Raw genomic sequence first — 22741 nt, 5'->3', positions numbered from 1 at the left:
TACCAGTTATTATTATGCTCCATTTTATTGCCATTAATTAGTGGTGTTTTCACAGTGGCTACAACAAAAGAAAAAAAAAAAAAAGGAAGAAACAGAAAGAAAGATGCTTGATCTGATTAGCCTCGTGCATATGCAAAGATAAAATCTGGAAGAGTTAATATGATTATAATGCTGTAATTTTTCAGTTTAGGACTTCATTGCCACTTCAAGATCTATGTACTTTTGGGTGTGATGTGTGAGCTGATCTGGAAGTACTCCTTTCCCATTTCCCACCTGTTGCATAGGATAGAAAATGCTGTATTTTTTCATAATATTCATGTACTGAATACCGGAATCTTTGGAAAGCCGAGATTTTAAATCATTGCAATTATACTTTTCTTAAAAGTTTTAACTTAAAATAGTAAAAGTTGAATACCAATAAATTCTGAAATTGCTGTTATGAATAAAGATTTTATGGGAAATATAAAATTATGATCTGTATGACCTTTTGTATGTGTTTGCTTTCCCAGATTGTTATTTAAGAGCCAACGTATTGATTGGAAACAGTATTTACATTTTCCAAGCAGAACATTATCTGTATCAGGTTAAGGAAAATTAGTGTTGTCTCTTCTTGAAATTCGAATCAGAGGATAGGATTCCAATATGATTGGAATTTACTCCAAACAATATTGGAAGACTGTGTGTCGTGTGATTGAAGAAATATGTTGAATCATAATTCAGTTATATGTCGCAGTTGTCTTGCGCTCTGCTGAAATCATAAAAGGGTGTTTGACTCTCTCTCTCTTTGTGAATTGGTGTTTGACATTAATTTTTAAAGAAACACTCATTTCTTCTCATAAAATGTCTAATAAGAGAAGTGGGATAACTCCTTATAAAGTCTTGGATGAGTTTGTTCCTAAGCTATGTGAGACTTCTCAATACGTCCCCTAATGTGTGGGTCAGTATTTCCGATACCATCATCGTGAGTAAGTCACAAGAGTCCATAATCAGTCATATGTTAACTTGAGTCTCATACCATATAAAAACACTCGTTTCTCCTCATAAAAGACCTTAATAGAAGAAGTGGGATAACTCTTTATAAAGTCCAAGATGAATTTGTTCCTGAGCTATATGAGACTTCTCAATAATGTTAATTAAATATGGCCATTGGATTTTACTTAGCATTTGGGTCAAATAATTTTGATTTTCACAAAAATTTCGAATTTGGTTTTCTATCATGTATAGGACACTTGTAACGAGCAAGTATTTTGACAAGTTTTTCCTTGTTTTCCCCTGAGCTTGATACGTTTTCTTTGTGATTTGCTTTTGTCTTGTATTTAGACCTCTATAGAAGACTGCATTAAGATCTCATTTAAAAGACATGTGAAGGATCCCATGAGAGAGAGACAGACCTATGAAGGCATTTTAGGATCACTGAGTAACAAGATTCCAACCAAAGTTAATAATAGCTAAATCTAGTTGAAAATTGATTAAGGGGTAGGTAATATATTTCTTTTCGCCATTGGAACAGAATGATGATGGAGATTTTAGAGTGGAAAATGGCACCATTTGCCTCCCCTAATACAATGAACATTATATATGTGTGGTGATGTTTGCACTGTATCCGGCATAGTAAAAGCTACAGAAATCAGAAGGATTGCACAAGAAAGTAAATGGGATGGTACCCTCTTTGCTTTGGGGGTCCTTTCTTAGTGGATGGTGATGGAAGATTGTAGACTAGAAGAACTACTGACGTGGACACCACTAATCTGTGGCCTGCCCACTTAATGTTATCTCTCTCTGTATTCTATATACTGAATTATATATTCCATGTTTGTCTATCTGTGTGCGAGATAATGACGGGTGGTCCTATATTTTTCTTACGAGAAATTCTACATATAACCGTGAAGTACATAATTACCTTAAAAAAAAGTGGAATCCATTATAAAAAATATTAATTTTTTCGTGTAAGTCTCATATTTTATTCACTTTTTTTTAAAACATTATATGACAGTTACACAATTCACGATTACAAATATATACCATAATCGTGCTGCATGTCTTCTTTCTTTTGGGGTTGGGGCAATGAGGCTCAAGAGTCAATATATACCATGCTCGTGTCCTTTCATATTTTCAATAAGATAATTCACTTGGATTGTATCTTGCCTCGTTTCCAGTATTCCTACTTGTATTGTTTTTAATTATGATGGATTTTTTAAAACTTCGTGGTTCCAAAAGCTATGCGTCACTGATAAAGTTTCCACTAGAATAATTTAATTGGCATGATAATATATTATATTATAGGTGATAATGTATTTATTAAACTGCAATGGAAAATTTTATTAAGGATTTGGTATTTTGTTCCCTTCTGCTATAGTTGCACCAAAAGAAGTTAGTGGTAGGGAGGGAATTAATTATCTCACCTTGGATGGAGTAACAATCCTAGATCTTGGGATTGTGGGAAATGGGTTTCTAATCAAAGCTTTACTATAACTAGGCTGTGGTTACTACTAATTATTTCTCTTAATTATAATTAGACACGAGCCTAGCACTTGAGAATGTTGTACCATTGGCTAAACTCTAGTGGGTTTGTATGGGATCTAAAGGGAAAATCCTTTTTCTAGCTTCCTTTCTTAAATAGGAGAAACTGGTGATCAGTCCAAGGTAGAACATCCATTGTCAAAGAAAAAAAAAAAAGGTTACAATGATACTGAATTCATGTGGGTCATGTTTCTCTTGTGTCCTCTAGTTTTGTTCTTCAATGCATGATTGCTTTTAGCAACTAGGCAATTGGGTTGTTGTTTTTAGGGGAACTACTATCTTGGGATACTTTAGGCTCAATTCAACAAAGCATCAGATTGTGGGTACACATCATTCTTGTTGATGGGCAAGTTGTTGATATATACTCTTTGAACTTTGGTCTGTATAATAAGAAAAATGATAGTTGCAGTCGTGAGTATGCAAGCGCCGTGCAATTACTTTGAAAAAAGTGAATAACTATAGGATCCACATAAAAAAAATAATTTTTTAATAATAAACTCCACATTTTTTAAAGCGACTGTACGGTATTTATGCATTCCACGACTGCTTGTAGCATTACTCGTATAATAAATAGTTTGCTAGTGGTATTCCTCACAAGGCTATCTTCTTATCTTTGATTATAGGGGTCATTTCCTAAAGTTTTTTGTTTCCGTGATAATGTCTTCCCTTGTTTTAGTTTGGCATAGTGTCTTGAAGAAGGGATAATTTATTGGGGAATACTTGATATATTTCATGTTATTTTTCATATCGCACCTCTCACCTTGACCATAGGTTAACGTGTCATGTACTTGGAGAGTATCTAATAATTAATTGTATGGGCATATCTCCATCAATGATAAGCAATCAAAGTCGAACCCAATCATATTCCTCCCCATAGACGCTTCAATGTTCACATTAGGTGTCTGCAATGGCCACCGAGTGCTGTGTCTAATCGCACAACTAAAAAGAATCCATATTGGAGATAAGCCTCTCTCGTTAGCCAGTCTAACCAGTAGAAGTGTGGTGGCCCATGAAAGACATAGGATTGATGGCATTTTGCTAACCCACCGGTCGCTATCCTCATTGCACACTTTAGTCAAACAAGCATGATAAGGACAGACCCAATCACTGCCCTTCCCCCAAGGTTTTAAACCCTAATTTGTTGGAAAAATGATACACGTTATTTTTCACAATACACTATACAATATATGTTTTAAAATGAAGGATAATTTAGTAAAATATTTTATAAAAATAACATCACTTTATAAAAATATCATCATTTTAAAATATGTATTGTGAAATATGTCGTGAAATGTGGGTGGGTATCATTGCTCAATTTGTTTTGTCCTTACAATTATAATATTAGAGTTTTTTCAGAGATGTGATGGAATGGATTTCGGGTATGAATCATGTAACGAATTAAGGAGAAAGGGAGAGTTGGAGTTGTAGCTTATAGATGTGGACACATCCATGGAAACTGTTCTTGTGTGATGTGTCATCACCAAATGGTATCTTTATTTATTCCTTTTTTAAAAAAAATTATTTTATATTCTTGAATAAAAATAAATGGACATTTTTGCAATAATTTTTATTTTTTTTAATACCAAACTCTTGTAAATGAAAAACATAACTTAGTTGATGTGAGTTTTTTTTTTAATCAAAAGAATTTCGTATATTTCATCTTTCATGAGTTTAATCAGTACAATTTAAATCCTTACAAACTTGTAAAAGAATAAAATCTGGACATTCATCTATCCATATCTGATCTTGTGCTATACTTAAAGCATTTTTAGCAAGCATATGAGCTATCTCATTTCCTTCTCTTCCTATATACTGCACTTTCCAGACATTTTTTCCTTTCAATACTGCTTTGATATCCACAATAATGTGGCCTCCATACGACAAGTCCTCCTCCTCACTGTTAACAACTTTAACAACTACTTGGGCATCCCCTTCAAGAATGACTCTATTAAAACCCAGATCCATGCACAATTCTACAGCATACCATAAAGCTACAATTTCTGCCATAACATAAACAAGAACTTGTAATTTTTTGTAGCTAGCACAAGCCAACACTTTACCATTCTCATTTCTCATAACAATTCCCAACCCATGTGTTGTTTATTTAGAGAAGCATTCCAACTTGCCTTGATACATCCTTGTTTATTTAAATGCACAAATTTCGTGCAAGCTCTTTGTAAAAAAAATAGACTCCAGCATGGAAAAGTATAAAAAATTCATTTTTTCTTGATGGGATCTATATTTTTATAAAACGCTTGTATAAAACTTGTACATTTAATTCCTATAGCTAGCATTACTATATGTACATATAATAGAAAGTGCAACATCCGGGCTGTACAATGTAGTAAATGGGCAGGGCGGCAAGTTTCAGTAAATTAGAGAGGCCGAGGTGTTCCCGAGTTGAGAGCCTAAGAGCTCTTTCTTTATGGCCCCATCTTTGTGTGATAATGAAACCATGGTAATGACTCTCTGCTTAATCTCTACCTATTAGAATTTTTCTATTAGATATCATGGGCTTGGGTTTCACCCACTTCTTCGGGTAGAAAGTCCAAGCCCATGAAATACTCAAAAATGGGAACCCAGAGAGATGATTTTAAAAAGAGTAAATGGTTGGAATTTACGTCGAGTATTGATACGAGGGTTTTTTTTAGTAGAGAAAATATAAATATCAGCTTACTGTATATCAGCCACCGCACACTCAATGTATTGAGTGAAAAAAAAAAAAAAAAAATTTACCTGCGGTGTGCTGCGGCTTCCGGTTGATGCGCAGCACAGCCCTTTTGAGTAATACTATATTATATATAGTTGTGATGCGTAGAAATACTACATAATTATTTTAAAAAATAATGAAATCGATTTTTAAAAAATTAATTTTTTTATGTCGATCTCGTATTTATTCAATTTTTAAAAAAAAAATTGTGGCGCTTTCACTGGCAAATATGATTTTTCTTTTTTATATTCATTTATCTTTTTTTTGTCAACATTTGGTCGACTTTTTAATTCAGTAAAATCCAATTTCTTGACTTATCACAGAATTTATAGCTTTAATTTTATTGGTTTTTTGGTTGGGGGTTGCGTAATGATGTCAAATATTATGGTAGTATGGTTGTTGTACGCCACATGCACAAAATTTTACAAGAATTATGTCTAGTTTATTTTTACAGATGAGATGAGATGAGATAAATTGATATTAAAGTTAAAATTTAAATAAAATATTATTAGAATATATTTTTTTAATATTATTTTTATTTTAAAATTTGAAAAAGTTGAATTATTTATTTTATTTTATATGAAAATTTAAAAATATTATAATAATTAAATGAGATGAGTTAAGAGAAGTTGTGAAACAAACGAAACCGATGTATTTGGATGTTAAAGTGAATTGAGTTTAGTTGAGTTGAGATGATAAAATATTGTTAGAATATTATTTTTTAATATTATTATTATTTTAGAATTTGAAAAAGTTAAATTATTTATTATATGTTATGTTGAAATTTAAAAAAATTATAACGATGAATTGAGATAAATTTAAAATCTAACTATTCAAAACAAAATAATAGGGTTAGAGAGAGAGAGTCGTTATCTTATAGAAAAATACTTAAGATACGAGGTCTATGTCACATGAATAGTTATTTTAATGTTCACACGTGAAGGTTCGTCTACACAGACCCCAATTTCCATGGTAATCCTATTTCTTATAATAGTGCTACATATATTTATATTTTTACTTAGAATTTTATTTACAATATTCATTTTTTTAATTTTCTTTTGAAGGTGGTGCAGATATCGGTGTCCCCCTCTCTTTCGTCCTATGCCAAGTCAGCTGGAGGGATTATGGGCAGCCCAAAAAAAAAAGGTCAGTGAGCTAAGCCAAACCCTCTAAAAGGGAGGTCAAAATCAAAGGCGATGGCCAAGTAAGGAAGGTTAAAATCAAAGGCACAACCTTACACGTCAGCAACTGTGCAATTGCGGAAGACAGGGTTGATGAAGGAAGAAGCCTTTATATCCGTCTTGGCACCACTTTGGGCCATGGGCTGCTCGGGTGTCCCAATGCTCCCATTGTGAAGGGGATCTTCTTCCTCTTGACCAACGGCGCGTGCCGAGAGAGAACGTATGCTTACTTTCTTAGGTGGAGTAGGGGAGGGTCTCTTCTTGGGAGAAGTTACTGCCTTTGTCAAAAACGGACGACCACTCACACGGGAGTGATTGGGCATAACCAAAAAAAGGACAATATTGGCTGAGGTTAAGAGGACCTCAGTCCAAATGGCATCCTCATTCTCTTGAACCCAGGCGAGGACCATATCAAGGCGAGCTTGTTCCTGATTGGACAAGTCTAGGGATGCGCATCACAAAAGCAAGTGGATGTTGGAGTCCCTAAAGCCCTAGGGAAGTGAATCATCAAATGGGGTATTCATTGAATTCCAGCCCAAGGTGAGCACTTATCCTTTTACCCATTTAATAACCACAACGTCCGTGCGACGGAATGTGGATACGTGCCTAAGTGGGGAGCGTAGTAGACTAATAGTGACGTCATTGCCAAAGATGTGGGAATGTAAACCGACAAGCGGGGTAGCACTAACAGATCATTGAATTCCTCTCTTACGCAAGCGAGGTGAATTAGTGGGATAACTGGAAGAACCCTTATAGCCATAAAAGGAATGGGTCCAATTAGGAAGCCCAAATGATACAAGCCCAAAGCAAGACTAGATTAGTCACCCAAGTCTTAGAGACCAATATGAATCCATAAGATAACCTCCAAGCAGGCCAGATAAGATGATTAGGCTACTAGGTTGGGATAATCCCGCCATTTTCGGATGATTATCATGTTTAGTCGATAAGAGTAATGAGAGGATCGAGCTTGTAACTGGTACTTATCAATAATTCTCCAGGCCTATATATGTGATAAGAAGGTAACAATTCAGGTAACTTGACACTCAAAACTTTTGTGATACCCTCTTCTACGTATCATTGACTTAGATATCAAAGGTGCTTCAGACACTCTAGGCCGTCAGTTTTCTTTGTTGCAAGTAGAGTGCATTGGTGAACAATGTGTGGAACACGTCTCAAACAATCAGAGTTTACTCCCAAAGAACAATTATGATGATATATCTAGTTTATCTACAAAATTTAAAATTTGAGAGAACACTTTGTATATTAGGGTTTACTCCCAGATGAGGGGTCTCAATGACACTATTAGTTCATCCATAATGGTTTAAATTTTGTTATTGTTTATGAGTGTGTTTTAAATTCTATTATTGTTTATGAGTGTCAAACTCAAAGCAATAATGTGATCAAAATGTTTCTTTTTGCAGTAAGTATACGAATATCATTACAAGGTTTCCTCTATAACATGACTCTAATTTAGAAAAATATGAGAATGTCAAATTTACACTAAGGTTTCGTTTGAGAATGACTCTAGTTCTAGACCTTGGATAATTTGTTTTAAGCCTAAAATCAATTATTATTAAGAATAGTGATAAGAGTAAAAAAGACACAATTATTAAGAAGATAGAATTAATTACTATGTATGAAACTTTGAACTTTAGGAATGAAAATGATGAAATTTTCTTATTTTGTATAGAATGGTTTATTTCAGATGTATTATTATTTCATCGAAATAATAAAATATGAACGAGTTGGTAGCATAGTTGTTAGATTGATATATATTTACATTTGTTAATTTGTATTGAAAAACAATTGTATCTTTTGGGAAAGGAAGAAATGATGATCCTGGAAGTGTAAGAATCATTTCAATTGAATTTTGAAAGAAACAATGATACATAAAAGTTTAGATGTCCTAAGCATAACACTTGATTCAAAGGGAAGGGTAAACATTTTTTCTATATAAGTTTCGAATTAGATCTTATATATATTTTTACATTTTTTGAGATTAAACTCGAGTGCAAATGTCCATCTTTATTTGTCTATATAAGTTTCAAATCAAACTGTATAAATGTTGATACTTGTTTTTTATGGTTGAACTCGAGCACAAATGTTCATGTTTTAACTTGTTTCAAAATGTCATTTATGTTGGTTCCATTTTTCCTTCCAATAAAATTTGTATTCATCATGTATTCATAATGTTTTTATTAAAAGTTTTCTACATTTATAGGCATGTATTGGAACCATAGAAAATATGATTCATGAAAAGGTTTTATAATTTGTGGCATAGAAGTTTGAAACCTAATTAAAGAACTTTATTAGTGGTATAAAATTTTGAAAAATATCTCCAAACAATTGTTGTAAAGATTAGTAAATAAAAGAGTTTCTGCATTTAGATTTTCTAATCTCAATATGTGTGTTGATTTGTATAAAATGAAAGCATATCAAGAAACGATGCCACAAAAAATAGGGAGTTTCTTGAGATGATGCATATAGATACATATAGAAATTTTCTCCTATAATGTTTGATAGATAGAAGTATCTCATTAATTTCATAAATGATTTTTATGGCATGAAAGTATCTATCTGAGACATGAGAAGTCTCAAGCCTTTTGCAATTCTTGAGGTACTTCTCACAGGGAGAAAATGCAGATAGGTAGAAATGTGAAAATCATCAAATTGGATTGAAGTAGTGAGTGCCATGAAAAGTATTATGAGTCAGGCCATAACCCTGACCTGTTTTCTCAACTTCTTGAAAAAAAAATATAGCAAAATTCTTAAAAATAATGATGTAGAACTTATATCGTCTTCTTAGCAAGGAAGTCCTAATGACTTATTTTTTGACTTGGACTAATTTAAGGCATATTAATATATAGATAGTAAAGCTAAAGTAAGATTTTATAACCCAAATGGAATAAAGTTGAGTCCTATAATAGTTATTGGGTACATTATCATTATTGATTACTCAGATAGATTTAAATAATATAGGTAGCATTGTTTCTAATCATGATCTTATTTTTTAGGAAATCGAAATATCAAATTCCTTAAAGTTGGCAAAATTAGTGGAAGTATAGAAACTATAGATGTGATTTTCGAGAAAGTGCATACTTTTATCTTCGAAAAGGCTTGTAGTTCCTTTTTCCGATCATCTCAATGATAACATGGAACAACAAGCAAATAATCATCCACCTCATAAGATAAACACTGCTAAAGAATTGGCCATGGAGATATCAAAACAGGTAACCTCATGCGATATTCTTGATTTGCTACTTGATTAGATTACGTAGTGTATTTCTAAAATTTAGAATTTGACAAATAAAGATTCATTTATGTTTTCACAAGTTGTAGAAAGAAGTGATTCTATAAAAGATCAATGCATTAAAGAGCGATTAAGATCCATAAATCAGCGTAAAGTCTGTAATTTCGTCAAATTGTTTGTAAAGTGTAAAAAGTCGAATGTAAATGGGTCATGCAAATAAAAACCCTGACTTAAAGGCAATATTGAATGATATAGAGCTAGACTTGTAGTCATGGATTTCATTCAGATTGATTAGGAAGAGAGATTTCTAATAAACCTAAAAGAACTCATTCAGGATCATTATGATATTAATAGCTCATTATGATCTAGTGTTACATTAAATGGATGTAAAAACTATTGTAGAGTAAGAGTTTGGATTATGAGATTCATGAGAAACAATAAAAAATACTACTTAGAAAATGTAAGTTTTGAAAATTTTATTTGTAGATTGATAATAACATCACTACCTTTAGATTAAAGAAAAATACTTATTGTTGATATATATATACCCGAAGATTAGTGGGAGTGTGTTTGTATTTATGGTCAGGTATGTATATGACATTTTGACAAGTATAAATCATAGTTTATAGTATGACATAAAAGTTATATCTCTAAATAACTTTAAAAATAAAATTTATGAATGAAACATCTTTGGTAATTAAGATTAAATTTTAATATCTAAACGAGGATTGCTAGAATTGTCTCAATAAAGTTGCATAGAGTTTTGAAGAACTTTGCATTAAGAATTGTTGATCAATAAATGCTTTATAAACAAAATGTGACATGCTTAATATTTTACAATGTCCTCAAATTGATTAAGTTATTAAAGAAATTATATATATGATGGTTATAAGGAGTTTGATGGTTGCACAAACTTGTATAGGGCCAAACATCAGTTTTACAATTGGCATTATTGGTTATTGCCAAAATAACCCAAGGATATTTGACCTAAAAGTTGTGAAAATAATGCAAAGTTATTTGCAAGAAATTAAAGACTATATTGTTGCCTTTAGAAGAACTGATACTTTTAAGGTAACTAGATATTCAAACTCTATTTTTGTGGGATTGCTTTGATGATAAAAAAATACAGCTATGATTATGTATTTTACTATCTAATAGAGTTATTTTGTGGAAAAGTATGAAGCGAATCTCTTATTGCTTCATGTGCAATAGAGGCTAAGTTTGTGGTATGATTTGAGGCCATAGTGTATGGTATATGACTGAGCAAATTTATCATAGGACTTAGAATCTTTATATCAAAACTGCTAAGAATGTATTGTAAGAATTCCTTAAAAGTATTTTTCTCCAAATAATGATAATTTAATGAAATTTTAAATACAATTATTAAGGAGAATGTACAAAAACAAATAATTATCATATAATATATCAATACTGCAGTTTAAAGAACATGTTAAAAAGATGGGTCTAACGATATTATTGATATGATGAATATTTTCTAACTGGACATTGAGAGATATCTATTATGGTTGTTTTTGTTGTCTTGTCTTTCCACTTTATATGTACATTAAATGGTGTGGAGGAATGTGCTGACAAGATAATGTCTGCAATGGACATGAATTAGAACCATATGCATTACAATATTAGTTTTCATTGTCTCTATTAAAGATCTCATGTTAAATTAAGTTACAGGTATTGTAGTACATAGAAGGTATTTTGTTGGTTGTATAACAAAGGACTATCATGACTCGCAGTGGTAGCTGATTTGGCATTGATGTACAAAACTCATGTAATGTATTATAAGCTAGGAAGATTTTCTAAAAATGAACGTGTACAGTATGGTTAATTTCTTATAATAAACATATAAATGAAAAATATTATTTTATGGGCGTATGAGCCAAGAGAGAGAATGTTGGAGTTTTATTAAAACTTAATGTCCCACACACTCATATCCATATAAGTTTAAACTAGTTCAAATATATCTCTTAATTAATGGGTTATAGTGGGACGAAAATACCTCTAGATTTCATGATGACCAGAAGTTTATTTATAGCACCCAAGAATTAAGAGTTCTCGCCTACAACATAATTATGCATCTAGCCATCAGGAGACACTCAGATGTAAAGTTGTACATTTCTAATTGTTATTATTTAACATCATGGATCATAGAAAATCGAAGATCCTTATATTTAATGTTTCATGTTAAAATATTTTAACATCTCTTACTAATTTTTAAGCTTCATTATCATATATGCATCATCTCCTAATATTTATGTCATTGTTATCTTTTAAGTGAATCCAACCCTACCGCTTTCAATTAGTGTGTGGGATTCACACACATCACATTCTCCCATCCAAATAACCTCAAAACACATCCCTTTGAACCCCATTGCCCCCCCCCTCCCTTCACGTTCATGCCAACCTTGCTCCACAGTCTATCATCGCTCCAACCACCTCATCTCCCCGTCTTGACAAATCGGTATGTGGACCACACGAACCAATGGCTACATGCTAGGTCACCATATGCCACAACATTACCTCTCTGAAATCAATCCCACATCCCTACATACCATTTTCCTCTCTATGAGTATTAGGGCTGGTTTGAGAAGTGAGATGAGATGAAAATTTTGTGAATAATAATTAGTTTATGAATAGTAGTGAGATAGTTTGAGTTGAGTATTTTTTAGATTTTAATAAATGAGATAGAAAATTTTGAATAAAAAATATTATAAAGTTAAAATATTGTAAGAATATAGTTTTATAATATTATTTTTATTTGGAGATTTGAAAAAGTTAGAATTATTTTTTATTTAAAATTTTGAAAAAGTTGTAATGATTAGTTTGAAAATATTGTAATAATTAATTTAAAAATATTATATTTAAATTATATTTAAAAATAAAATTAAATAAAATGAGATGAGATAAAATAATAATTTTATGTCTCATCTAAAACTCCAATCAAGCCCTAAGTTTTGTTCTGTTTTTTGTGTTTGTGTGCAGGTGCTTAGAGGGTACTTCTTTTGCCATTTTTTGGGATGTCCAGCCTTTTCACAACTTTTTAAAGCCCACCAGTGCTTTCGGTTGCCCAGCAAAGACTATTGTCCACCTACGCTATTGCTTCAAGACTCGATACATTTGTCTATTGTGGGATCTTCTTGTCAAAAATGAATCCAGTTGATGAACTGTTCCTACAACCATTTTTAGGACGGCCAACCATGGAACTTGACCATTTTTAGGACGGCTATTTTCAAATTAGGTTTTTAAGTATTAAATTGTATCTATTCTTTTATATCCGTTTAGATAATGATACGAGATAAGATAATTTTATATGAAAGTTAAAAATTGAATAAAATATTATTATAATATTATTTTTTAATACAATTATTGTTTTAAAATTTAAAAAAATTAAATTATTTATTATATTTTATTCAAAAATTTTAAAAAATTATAATAATAAAATAAAATAAAATTATTTTTATATCAAAACGAGACCTTAGAGTATTTGTTTTTGTCTCCAACGTTCTTTACATAGTTTTTCTTTAAAAATAAATTTGTCTAACCAAGAGAGAGAGAGAGAGAGAGGGGGAGGAAAAAAGTATTACACACTCCGCAAGGCGCAAACCAATAAAAGAAATACTCACCTTTTTTCATAAAAAGTAAAAAAGAGCAATTTCCTACTACGATTTTTTATTTTTTTATTTTTTATTTTGGAAAGATTTTCGGCAAATATTCCTAAAACTAATTTCTATAGCAACTCAGTTTTTTAATTGTCGGTTCAGACATGTTTGGATTGGCGATTTTGTTGGGATTTATTAAATTATTGAGAGAATTTTTTTAGAAAAGATTGTTTTTGGTGTTTTATAAAAGTGATGGGCCTGGTTTGAAATTTTTTTCTAAATTATGTCCTTTTTGGTGCTTGTGAAAGAATGGGCTTATTGGAAATAAGTTTTTAAAAAAAATTGTAAAATGTGTGTTTTTTTAAAAATATTTGTGATAGTTATTTTGAACATAATTTTTTTTTTTTATTACGGAAACTGAGTAAAAGCTTATATGGGATTTTTTTTTTTTTTTTTAAAAGAAGAAAAATATATTTTGATGATTAAAAGGTTTTTGAATTGAGTTGCCATTTTGATAATATCCAACAAATTTTATTCACTTAAATACTGTATGATATGGGTTTTTATTGTGCTATCGAGCCGTTATTTATTGATAACCATCACTTTTGACAGAACAGTATATTTTACAAAAATAATAAATACTTTGCGGTTGCATAAATTTCGAAACGAAGAGTTTTGCAAAAATATGTTCTAAAATCTAGAACTTAAATCTATACCCAACTATACATCAAGTAAAGATAAAAGACACTAATCTTAATGCCTAAAATGCAACAAACCAGTTTTGTCTAAGATGTATATACCATATATTATATAAGTGTTTTGGTAAATTTGACACCGAAGAAAAAGAAGCTTCCACGCCGATAGCGGCGAAGTTCACCGGAGCTTCATCCAAATTATCACTCAATTTTTGCTATTAATTTTTTTAAAATAAAATTGGAGTTTCGTACTCTCGAAATATATATATATATATATATTGTAGGATAAAAGCCTTTTCCATTTTATTACCAGCAAATGACCAAATTAGCCTTGGCAGTGAAAATTCGTTCTTACTATGTTGCAAGGGATCACAGCCTCTTTACCAGTTTCTGGAAAATTTAAATGGTATGTTTGTCATTTTAACCAAAAATCGATCCTTAATTTCTTCAAAACAATGTTATCATTGGCATGAGAAGATGCTTTTTACTTTTTCCAAAATATAAATATGAAGGACTCCAGCTAAACGAAGCAAACCTCTTTAAAGCAAGACTTCGTCACTGGGAAATCTAAAATGTGGAGTGAGAGCGAGACTCTCTGCCAAAGCATCTGTGTGTCAATGTTTTTCAGTTTTCCTGCCACATTGTCTTAAACAGCCACCAACCCAGATGTGTTGCTTGGATTTTCCATCCGTTTAACCGCATATAGTTTCTCCATCTCTCTTTCTCTTTCTATTTCATCAAGCTTCCTCTTTTCTTGCATGCTTCAAACACCTATACAGACCTACGCACGCAAGCAGCTATTGAAACACAGCAACTAACGGTCTCTGTTGAAAGCTTTCCTTGCATGTTACGAGCCACTTCCTCTTTCATCATTGTTTTGTGATCTTCCTGTGCTCGTGGTATATATTATTGTATTATCACGAATGGGTTTTTTTTTTTTTTTTCTTTTTTGGTGAATACTTGTCCAGTTATTTTATGATTGTGGTTGTTTGAAGCAGGTGGGTTTCTGGGTTTTGATTCAATTGGGTTGTTTCCGCTGATGGGTCCTGTAAGAGGGTTCAGAAAGAGGAAAAAGATAGAGAAGAAGCGTGAGGAAAATGCTTCTGCTTCTGGGTCCCCGGAGGAGGGGCCTCTAGATTGGTGGGATGAGTTCTCAAGGAGAATCAATGGTATATCTTCTTTGAGATTATGATTGCCTTCCTATTTTTTTCTTTTTCGGTTGTGCTATATATGTTGATGTTGTTGCTCTTGATGATCGTTCTTGGTATAATGGGTATGTAGCTTTCTATTTATAATTGATGGATTTTAGTGGGTGGGTTGAATTTAATTTTGTCTAATTCAAATGGGTTTATGCTTTATTTCTCGTACGGTTTATATATTGACATACCACAGATATAGTTGTATGTTAGAAGGATTCCTAATCTTAGTTTAAAATCATCTTTTTAGCATCCTGAATCACTCCGGCTCAGCAGCGGGGTCTCAAACATCTGCGGACATTCTCGTTTGATTTTCTTATAGAATGTAGAAAGTAGAATAAAACTAAATCAGATACTAATGATCCCGTCTAAGACGAGAATGATATCTTTCTTGTTGGAGAATGCTTGTGGATTGCCTTTTGCGCATTTTAATGAAATTTATTGCTTATAGAAGAAGATATATGTTAAAACAGTAATCTTAGGTGTGTTATCTAGTTTGTAAATTCGAGGAGCATTGTTATTATCTTTTAAATGATAATCCTACTTTACCATGAAATGATTCAGTCCCTTTATGCCGATTAGAGAAAAAAATAGGGTATTTGAATGATGATAGGGTTAACTGTCTGGATTTTGGAGAATTCTTTAGAATATTAGATTGTTTATGTTCAGTGTGGTCGCTGACTCACTGCTTCCATTATATAGCCTGCCCATGTTACAGGCTTTAATAGTAAAGTTGCCTCTTCTTGTCTTTTTCCCTATTTCTTTTTATTTTTTCTTTTTATTTCAAAATTATCGTATGGTTGTGTAAGGTTTTTACTTAGAGACTCATTTTTTATCTTTTAAAGCAAATTTTATGGACCAATACTACCAAGTCTTACATCAAAATAGAAAATTCTCAAATGTTTCCATTAGAGAGAGTTTGAAAGCGAAAATTGTTTTGAGAATTACTTGAAGTGGCAAATCAATTGGCACTCTGCTACTACAGATGGAACTGGTTGTAAAGAGGCTCATTATATCAACTGGAGTAGGAAAAAGTTCAAAAATAAGAATCAATAGATGTTGTAGTCAAGAGAGTTTTTGTTAATTATACCATTCATGAGTTGTGCTGCCGATGGTCTTCAGGCCATGTTGCCTAAAGAATATGATGATTGATCTTTTGCATGGGTTTGTATAAAATGGTCGAGAGAAGGATACATCTGGACTAAATAGTGATCAAATAGAGTTTACTTCTCCAAAAAAGAGAAAAAGGAACATTTCACCATCAGTTCTATACACACTCATACATGCACTCATTAATTTTCGAGCTTCTAAGTTTGTAGATTCTCAACACTTGTACAACCACGGGTTTAATATGATTGGTTTTTTATAAGATGGAACAATTTACTCATGGAGTAATTCTCATTTTGATGCTTAAATGTATATCAAGTCTGGCTTTCCTTCCATCTTCACTTGTTCATTAAAGTTGGTGCAGAGAAATAAGCCAGCTTGTTTAGTGCAGCAATATGGTTGGGTTGTTCATTTTTTTGGTCACTATTTTTAGGTATCGATTTATTCATATATGCTAATGAGGTCATCCTTTCAAAGAAAATTCAAAATAGTAATTTCTTCATGCATGATATTAGCAGCTGCATTAGACCTGTTTCAATCATCTCCGTTGAATAGGTATATTTATGAATGTGTTCCTGGGTTAGCTGCCCTGCTGTTACATCTCAAGAAACGTAAGATCATATTGGGGCAGGAAAAGGCTAGTAGCAACTGTTTCACGTGTCACATTTGCTTATAAATATAATTTGCTGTATGTAGACTAAATGATGAAATTTAGTAATTAACTTAGTTTGATTTGTAGGGCGTTATTCTGATTTCAATATGTATTTTCTGTCACCATTTCTTGGGTAATAGAGTAATGTTATACACCACACTTTCATCCTATTTTGATCATGCTAAGTGGTATGTGGCACATTCATCACCATTAAATGATAAAGAAGCATGCAATAAATGATCATTTAATGGTGATAAATGTGTCACATCATACTTAGTGGTATGGTAGTATGGTGTATAGAATTTTCCATTCATAGAATATGATAAAGGTAGTAATCATAGATATATAATTGTTTTTTGTAAACACTGTTCCACTTCAGGTGAATCCTTACTTTAGTTGAGATAAAATCCAAAAGAGTCAATATAAAAAGATGTTTCGTGTATGAATGCAGAATGTGAGTGAATATGATGAATGCAGCTGTATTAGTGAATGTTGTGTGGTGTATTGCTGCTGTAGGACTTTCAAATTCTAGTTTTGGAATCAGTTACTGACTGCTATAGGAATTTCAAATGTTAGTTTTGGAATCAGTTACTGGCTGCTCAATTAAATGGTCTCAATCAATTCTCAAATAGAGTACAAATCGTAGTTCTCATAAGGTTTTGAAACTTAGGTACATTTTAGTTTATTCATAGTGTACACCATAGTTTTGCGTTCTCTGTAATTTGAAGCTTAAAATTGATTCAAGTATTTGCTAAAAGTTAAGTTTGAAGGGAACTTCAAGACATTTATGGCTGTGATTTTGCTTCTGTTTAGTGGGGAACTAGTGGTTTTCTAAAACCTTGAAACATTCATTAAACCATTAATAGCAGTCATGCAGGATGAATTGCCACATGAGGCTGACAAGTTGGGAAATTATTAACAAATGAATATGCTTTGGATGATTATATCCACTAGTAGTGCACCCCGTGACGAATATTTATTGACATGACCTTCCAAAGTATTGCACTCATAGATGGTTCCAAACATCCGAAAACTTGGAATGGAGGTATTTTTCCAGGTCCATTGATAGCAACAAGATACTTTTCATAGGTAGACTAGAAATGAGCTAGCTCTTGCTCTAAATTGTTTGATTTCATTCACATTTGATAGTTTTATGTTAGGTGATATGAATGTAAAACACGAATAGGTTATAACTCACTCAATTTATTATTAGTTTATTTTTTATCTCTCTCCTTAAAATTTTAATTATTAATTAATGTATCTTTGTTTGTGAGAAGTATGTGTACCTTCTACTAAAATTCAATACATTTTCAAAAAAGACTGAAAATAATTTTGGGATTTGGAATTTTTCCTTCATACTTTCTTTTTCCTCCCTTCACCTGCAAATCAAACAACGAAAGCCAGAACAATCCACTTATTTGTCTCCTCTTCCCTTTCTCCGTCTTATACAGTATTGTAACCCATCTACACTTGAATGGACTGCATCCTATAGTTGCTGTAGCTCTGGCCGTTAACAGCCAAGTGTGGTGGTTCACGTTATAACATTTCAGTTTGATAGGTCTGGTCCCATCAAAAAAACATTTCAAAGCCGTCTAACATGTATCACTCATTTGATACATATTTAGACTCCAAAGCCATCTAACACTCCATGATCTATATTTTTGTCTTTGTTTTGGGACGAGGTTGGACTGGGTTCTGCTTAAGCTGAAATGACTTCACTATGGAAAATTGGTTAGTACAAAGTAGCTCTCAATCTTATAACTGCAAGTCACATCTAAATGATCTTGTGGTCAATGAGTGCTGTAAAAAAGATTACTTATTATATTGGTCAACAATCTTATCTTATCATGCCTTTATCTTAGTCGTCTTCTTGTATATAAGTTTCAATGTTTTGCATGTATGAATTAACACAATAAATTGATTCTTTTGGCTGCATTACGTTCTTATTTTTTATTTTTCCAACACCTTAGTTTTTGAGAATCCCTTCTGATTATACAGCAAACAAAATTATACTCTTCATATTATGTTATTTATATTTATGCTCTTTATGTCATCTGTTACAAAGTGACTTTGCTAGACATTGAAGATTGAGATAGTATCAGTTCTTTCTTAAGTATTTCTAAATCCTACAAAGAGCGCTGGGGCCTAATTTAAATGCCACACATTTGTGAGTTGTGACTTTCTCTTTGCTCCGCTTCTCACTGCAGGTCTTCCAACTCCCTCCAAGGGTATAGATAGGTTTGAATCTGTTTTTAAGGTGTCCAGAAAAACCTTTGACTACATATGCTCACTTGTGAAGGAAGATATGATAGCTAAGTCTGCGCATTTTGTGTTTGCAAATGGCAAGCCTATGTCTTTATGTGATCAAGTAGCTGTAGCTTTAAGAAGACTGAGCTCTGGTGAGTCACTAGTGACAGTTGGCGATTCATTTGGGTTGAACCACTCAACTGTCTCCCAAGTGACCTGGCGTTTTGTGGAATCCATGGAAGAAAGAGGGCTTCACCACCTGAATTGGCCTTCATCTGATACAGAAATGACAGAGATAAAATCTAAATTCAAGAGAATGCGAGGCCTCCCTAATTGTTGTGGTGTGATTGATACCACCCACATCATGATGTGTTTGCCTGCATCGGACCCCACAAGTAATGTGTGGCTCGATCCTGAGAAGAATCATAGCATGGTGTTGCAGGCAATTGTGGACCCAGACATGAGGTTCCGGGACATAGTCACTGGATGGCCAGGAAAAATGAAAGACTGGTCAGTGTTTCAGAGTTCAAACTTCTACGAACTCTGTAATAAAGGAGTGAGATTGACTGGCAAAGATTTAGAGCTCTCTGAAGGATCAGAAATAAGGGACTACATAATTGGCGACTTGGGCTATCCCTTATTGCCTTATCTTATCATCCCCTATGAAGGCACAGAACTCCCAGAGTCGAGGGAAGAGTTCAACAGGCGGCATCATGCCACTCTGATGGTGGCACAAAGGGCATTGGCAAGGTTGAAAGAGACGTGGAGGATCATCCAAGGAGTAATGTGGAGACCCGACAAGCATAGGCTGCCGAGGATTATTCTTGTTTGCTGTCTACTTCATAACATTCTTATTGATATGGATGATGTGCAGGATGAAGCACCTTTGTCTCACAACCATGACCCTGGTTACCACCAGCAGATTTGTGGAACTGTCGACATAAAGGGTGTGCATCTGAGAGATAAGCTGTCAATGTACCTGTCTGGAAGGTTGCCTCCTAACTAAATTTTCATTTCCGGTATTTGAATTAGTTAGTTAAAGATTGATATTTTTAATTTATATAAAAGAGGTTCCGGTTCAGGTTCTCCTTTAAAATTACATAGGTAAAGTCAGATTTATTTGTTTTAGTCCTAAATTGTAAACTAGTTTAGATAGAATTGCATTACAGGGTAAGATTTTCAAGAAGGAATAACAATAACAATGTGCACCATTATGGGACTTGTTCAATGACTGCTAAAGAGATTTTGGCTCGTAAGCTTTTAGTTTTTGTTGCCATCATCCCACATCTTCGCTTTCTTGAATCTGATGTTCTACTATTTCTGCATTGCTATAGCTTCATCGTTTTCTTTGGATTAAATAGTGAAAATGGGTTTAGTGTTCTGAAAGTCCTGCAAGTTGTGAGAATTCAAAGACCATGCAGGAGAGGTATGTTTACAAGGGGGAGGCCTTGGTCTTGGGGTATCACTCCTTTCAAGTTCCAATGTTCAACACCTCATAGGTGCAAACAACCCTTTGGGGCCACACCTCCCCAGTGAAAAACCAGCGATTTCTTATCTCATCTTATTTCATTTATACTCAACATATCTCAATAGTATTCACAAATGTCTAAAAAAATCTCATCTCATCTCATCTTTAAAAACAAACGAGGCGTTAACTAATTCCGTGTAGGGAAACTTTAGAGGGTGTGGTGCACGGGACCTAGATTTGCTCTGCAGGGGTGGGTCGCCTACCATTTTCTTTACAAAAGTTACTTGCATTGCACCTCTGCACTGAGAATCTGACATGGTGGTGAACAAGCTTGATTTGGCTGTCTTAACATCAATGCTCAAAGCACTCACGATTAGAGTTGATAGTGTATCTTAGTTCCAACACAGAAGAACAGGTAAAGAGATGGGAAAAGAACACAAATTTTGAGCAGTTCTAGAGTCTTTAAAGGGACCCTCGACCTCTTGACAGGAAAAAAGAACAAACAAACAAAAACAATGGAAGGAGGGTTCAGTATTCACTGCTCTCCTTCCTAATTTAAAAGCTTGTTTTAACCTAATTTTCAAATAAATCTCTATTAAAGACACCGCCAAACAGGTAAACTTCTTGCAGTCACAAGGATGATTTGCAAAAGCAAGCCGCTCCCCTCTCATTTTCCCTTCTATAATCAATTCCAGTTTGGCCCCATTGGACAATGTTCCCTCTCCTCTCCTCTTTCCTTCTCGTTTTTTGTCCCCTTCCCTTCTAGATCTATCCCTTTTTTTTTAAGGATCGTGCTACAGCCCCCGCTGGGGGCTCCCGCTGGGGCTGTAGTGTATTTTTGTATATGTTTTTTTTTAAGTTGTTTTTTATATAATTTTTTTTAATATTTTTTAAAAAATAAAATAAATTTAGAACATCATTAAAAACACTTTCTTAATCAAGAAGTAAAAAAAAAAATTATTAAAAAATACTTCCTTAATCACGAAGTAAAATAAAAAATCATATAAAAATATTTTATATTTTACTTCGTGATTAAGCAAGTATTATTTAATAATATTATAAATTTTTTTATTTTTTAAAAATATTTAAAATTATTAAAAACATCTACATAAAAAAAAGAATTAAAAAATACACATAAAAAAATACACTAGAGCTCCAGCGGGAGCTCCCAGCGGGAGCTCTAGCATTTTCCTTTTTTTAATCTATTCAAACGAAATAAACTTTACCTTAACACTCTCTCTCTCTCTCTATCTCTCTCAAGAAAAAGATTAAGGGTATGTTTGGATGTTGAAAAGTGTTGAGAAGTGTTGAGAATGTTTGTGAATAGTTATGAGTAGAGATTAGAGTGAGTTTGTGGGTCCCATTGAGAGTATTTTGAGTTGTTTGAATGTGTGAAGTATGTCGAGTTGTTGACTTTTGAGTAGGTAGTTGAAAAATGTGTAGGTCCCATAAATATTATAGTGATTTGATTTTTAATAATAAATATTATAATGATTTTATTATAGTGATTTTTTAATATTAATAAATATTATAGTGATTTTATTTTACTTTTATATATAATAATGATAAATATTATAATGATTTTCTTTTACTTTTATATATAATGATGATAAATATTATAATGATTTTATTTTTAATTTATATATAATACTGATAAATATTATTATGATTTTATTTTTAATTTATATATAATAGTGATAAATATTATAATGATTTTATTTTTAATTTATATATAATAGTGATAAATATTATAGTATTTTATTTTTTATTTATATATAATAGTGATTTTATTTTTATTTATATATTTTAGTGTTTTTATTTTTTATTTATATATAATAGAGATAAATATTATAATGATTTTATTTTTTATTTATATATTATAGTGATAAATATTATAGTGATTTTATTTTTTATTTATATATTATAGTGATTTTATTTTTTATTTATATATTATAGTTATTTTATTATAGTGATTTTATTTTTTATTTATATATTATAGTGATTTTATTTTTTATTTATATATTATAATGATTTTATTTTTTTATTTATATATTATAGTGATTTTATTTTTTATTTATATATTATAATGATTTTATTTTTT

The 22741-nt window shown here is 32.1% G+C and overlaps 1 protein-coding gene across 1 annotated transcript; it reads left to right on the top strand.

The window, feature by feature from the left end:
* Nucleotides 1-14503: 14503 nt before the first annotated feature.
* Nucleotides 14504-20423, top strand: LOC109002619 (protein ALP1-like). Its single transcript, XM_018980447.2, has 3 exons — nucleotides 14504-14869; nucleotides 14969-15139; nucleotides 19133-20423. Exons 2-3 carry the CDS (start codon nucleotides 15010-15012, stop codon nucleotides 20176-20178), a joined length of 1176 nt encoding a protein of 391 aa, XP_018835992.1. The 5' UTR covers nucleotides 14504-14869; nucleotides 14969-15009; the 3' UTR covers nucleotides 20179-20423.
* The last annotated feature ends 2318 nt before the right edge of the window (nucleotides 20424-22741 follow it).

Source organism: Juglans regia, chromosome 5 (assembly GCF_001411555.2).
Source record: "Juglans regia cultivar Chandler chromosome 5, Walnut 2.0, whole genome shotgun sequence".
NCBI classification, from domain to species: Eukaryota; Viridiplantae; Streptophyta; class Magnoliopsida; order Fagales; family Juglandaceae; genus Juglans; species Juglans regia.
Note: the sequence above shows the minus strand (reverse complement) of the source record. Positions and strands in the feature narration are given on the sequence as shown.